The sequence below is a fragment of the Macrosteles quadrilineatus genome, unplaced genomic scaffold, assembly GCF_028750875.1.
Source record: "Macrosteles quadrilineatus isolate MER2022 unplaced genomic scaffold, UCM_ALF_1.0 Scaffold_6__1_contigs__length_79288215, whole genome shotgun sequence".
Classification (NCBI taxonomy): domain Eukaryota; kingdom Metazoa; phylum Arthropoda; class Insecta; order Hemiptera; family Cicadellidae; genus Macrosteles; species Macrosteles quadrilineatus.
This window is the reverse complement of record NW_026542599.1, coordinates 20,132,681-20,136,446: the sequence shown is the minus strand read 5'-3', so window position 1 is coordinate 20,136,446 and position 3,766 is coordinate 20,132,681. Positions and strand designations below refer to the sequence as shown.

The 3,766-nt window shown below is 34.5% G+C and overlaps 1 protein-coding gene across 1 annotated transcript; it reads left to right on the top strand.

Moving 5' to 3' along the window:
* Window positions 1-265: 265 nt before the first annotated feature.
* On the top strand, window positions 266-907 carry LOC128997373 (uncharacterized). Its single transcript, XM_054423010.1, has one exon. The coding sequence runs from the start codon at window positions 266-268 to the stop codon at window positions 905-907; it is 642 nt and encodes a 213-aa protein (XP_054278985.1).
* Window positions 908-3,766: the final 2,859 nt, after the last annotated feature.

Sequence of the window (3,766 nt, the reverse complement as noted above, 5' to 3'; positions counted from 1 at the left end):
TGTACCGCAAGGATCCCATCTGGGACCTTTTTTATTCAACATCTTTATCAATGACCTTGTTCAATTAATAGATGTTGAATGCCTACTATTTGCTGACGACATTAAGGTCTATTCTGTGATACGAGATGAACACGATTGTGAAAACCTTCAACGCAGTTTACACAATATTGAGATGTGGTGCAAACATAATGCAATGACTATGAATGAAAGAAAATGTGCTACTATTACTTTCTCAAGGGGCATAAAACCAATCCTCTGGAATTACATGCTACACGACACTATACTAGAGAGAAAAGTAACAATAAAGGATCTTGGAGTGATTTTGACATCCAACCTCAGTCCAGATCTGCACATAGACTCAGTTTGCACTAGATCATCAAAGCTTTTGGGTTTCATCATCCGTGCGTCCAGAGATGGTATCAACATCGAAGCTCTTAGGATTTTGTACACCTCACTTGTACGACCTGTGTTGGAATATGCTAGCGTAGTATGGTCCCCATATCAAACTGGACACAAAGATAGACTCGAAAAAATTCAAAGAAGGTTCATTAAAATAATTGGTGTTAAATTGGGATTCAACTATTCTACCGTCCCTATCGATGATGTAGCAAACTACCTGAAGCTGACACCTCTAGAAGAAAGAAGAAAGATGATCGATGCCCTCTTCCTGAAAAGACTTCTCACCAATATGATCGACTGTCCTGAGTTACTTGATCTTATCACGTTTCGAATCCCCACGGCTACTCGGACCCAGGAGTTGTTCCACCGACATCAGTGTTCAACCAGCTACGGATTTCACAGTCCTGTTCCAAGACTTCATCGTCAGGGGAATACTCTAACTCAGCATCACGATTATGACTTCTTTAATGACAGTGATTCTGCACTGAAGAGGATCTTCTCCAATTGAAGATAGCTCCCTTTTCCCCATCTTGTTTCTGCGCTGTGTTGTGTGTGAGGGGGGTGAAAGCAGAGTTTTGGGGTTAGTGTCGTGCTCTTCAACCACTTGTTTTCCTCTATTACCGCATGTTCTCCTAGTTTCATTATATAAGCCATCTTTTTATTGTAGTCCAATCATTGTCAAACGATCACATTTTTTTGCCTTCTTGTTATTGTTAAGTTTTCTTTAATAACTTATATTTGCACTGTTAAATTTTCAATTCATTTTTGATAACCTTTCATCTCGGTTCATGTTCCTCCCAATGTTGTTACATTCACCATTTTAACTTAAGTCACAATCAATCATTGTCACACTCTCATTGTTCATACTTGTTATTGTTAAGTTTTTATATTTTATTGCACTGTCAAATATTCAAATTTTTATATTTCCCTTTTCGATCCTGTATTTAGTGAAGCAGGCTGTTAATGTTAGTTCAATTTTAAGACCATTGCATGTTTTTTTTTTCTCTCTCTTGTTTGCCGATGTTGTATGTTCATAGAATATATATTTGTTTTTCATTTTTCATTACTCTGTTGCAAATCATTAGTGTTAGTGGTGTTAGCATGTACTAAAAGCACAACCAAATAGCAAGATGTAAATCTTATAGCATGTTAATAGTATTTATTGATCCACAAATTGTTATTGCATGTAATTGATTGTACAAATGGCGATTTTGCCGTAAATAAAAAAAAAAAAAAAAAAAGATTTAGGATGAAAGTGTTTATTAAATAACTTCTTGATCAGCATCGTACGTGTTATTAAATTAACTGAAATTACAAAAATACGTAAAATAAAACTTGTAATAATACATTTACAATTATACTGTTTACTCACACAACGGTAAATTCATATACAAGATGGTTAGTGGTGATCGATTTCTATTGGACACCCCAATCATCATCAGACCCAATAGGCGAATGACAAAAATCTCATATATAATGGACGCCATTGCGATTCTTGTCATTCGCCTATTGGATCTCATCAGATCCAAGGTCAGATTGGGGTGTCCAATCGAAATCGATCACCAATCACCATCATTTAATCATATTTACCGTCTTGTGAGTAATATAGGTGTAAATATATTATTACAAGTATTATTTGACGTATTTTTGTAATTTTAAGTTTCTTTTAACCTTGCATATTTGTTTATGCAACTGAATTGGGTACTTACGTATTATACGGAGGCCACATATTTTACAGCAGGCTGCAGCAGTTATGTTAGGTTGGGTTATCATAAATATATGTTTTTTTATCAAATTAAACTATCTTAACCTAACCTAACCAACCAAACTTGCTGATGGTGAAGGTTTACTAATCGAATCTGCCGAGATGCCGCCTAGCCCGCTCCCTGAAGAGTCATCCTCGGTCGGCGATAAGGCTGTTTAATTCCTTGCCGGTTCATGTGCGCAATTTGGACCTTGATGATTATAAGACGGCCCTGCGTGACAGGCTGGTTAATAGGCCTCTTTACAGCCTCGAAGAATTAGGCAACGAGCCACTTTTTAGCCATTGCCACAGTGTAAATAGTATTGTGTAAATAGTATTTTAGTATTTAGTAATCTGACGCAGTCATGCCGATTTCATCGGTCAACGACATAGACTACAAGTATCAAGTAAGAATCGAATCTGTAGGTTAGGTGGCCTCCGTTTAATACGTAAGTACCCTGAATTGCTTTTTTAGGCTGACACTGCTATGATAACAGTCTAGAGTAAACAAACAAGGAAAACACAATCTACAATGTCGCCAGCATACACTGTACACATAACCTAGTTTTTTAAATGGTGGTTTACTTTAACTACGATTAGAACCATATTTTACTGTAAACAAACTGATTTAGGTTAAAAAAAAACACTTGAAACCCCACCTTAAAATTAGAACATGCAAAAACTATATTTATATTTCTAAAATATTTGGTGTTCTAAAACTGTGATCAACAGGGTTTATTCTAAAAAAAGTGATTTTGTTTGTACTTTTTATAGTACTATCTGTGGGTAAAATAATTAAAATCTACCTAATTAAAAAAATGTTGCAATTAACACCTATTTTCCAAACTTAGCTTAACCTTTCAACGGACAATTTTTACTACTTGTGAATACAAATATCTATCGAGGTCAGTAAATCTTTATGACAAATTGAGGTTTGTGAAATAAAATCAATGAATTATGGAAACAACTTAATTCGGTTTAAAAACATTACCTTTTTTTCGTTTATATTCTTCAAATTATAACCAATAATGAATTGAAAGCCTAACCGAATAACTACAATCCTTACCTAACTTAACTCTCACAATAGCACTTCTATTATGTTGGTAATTCAGTTTACATATCACAACGATAGTAGTATTTGGTTTGGTTATAATATTCTACTCCAAAGAGATCCGTTACATCAAAGCACAGAGACCTGTGTAATGGTCTCTTGTGGTCCACAATAAAGCTGGTTGGTACAATTTATGACTCTTGCTGTATATTATAATACATAGTCGAATCGTCAGACTAAAAGTACACAAATGTACAGGATTGATAACAAATGCGTTAAAATATATTGTTTTCACAATGAATTTGACAGGAAAATCTGTTTGACGTCATTGATTACTGGTTTACTTTGTTACTTGCAAGTTATGTTGACACTACCCATTCAATGTATTTAAGTGGAACATTTGTTATCAAACTTTCATAGATTTAAAATTAACTATTTATTCATAGTTTTAAGGAGGAATCCAAAATGTCTGACACCAAAGTCACATATTAAACCAGTATAACCATCAAACCATTTTATAATAGATTGAAAATGGTGGTACCTTTTAGCTGTTTCGTTGGAAGCTACTAAAA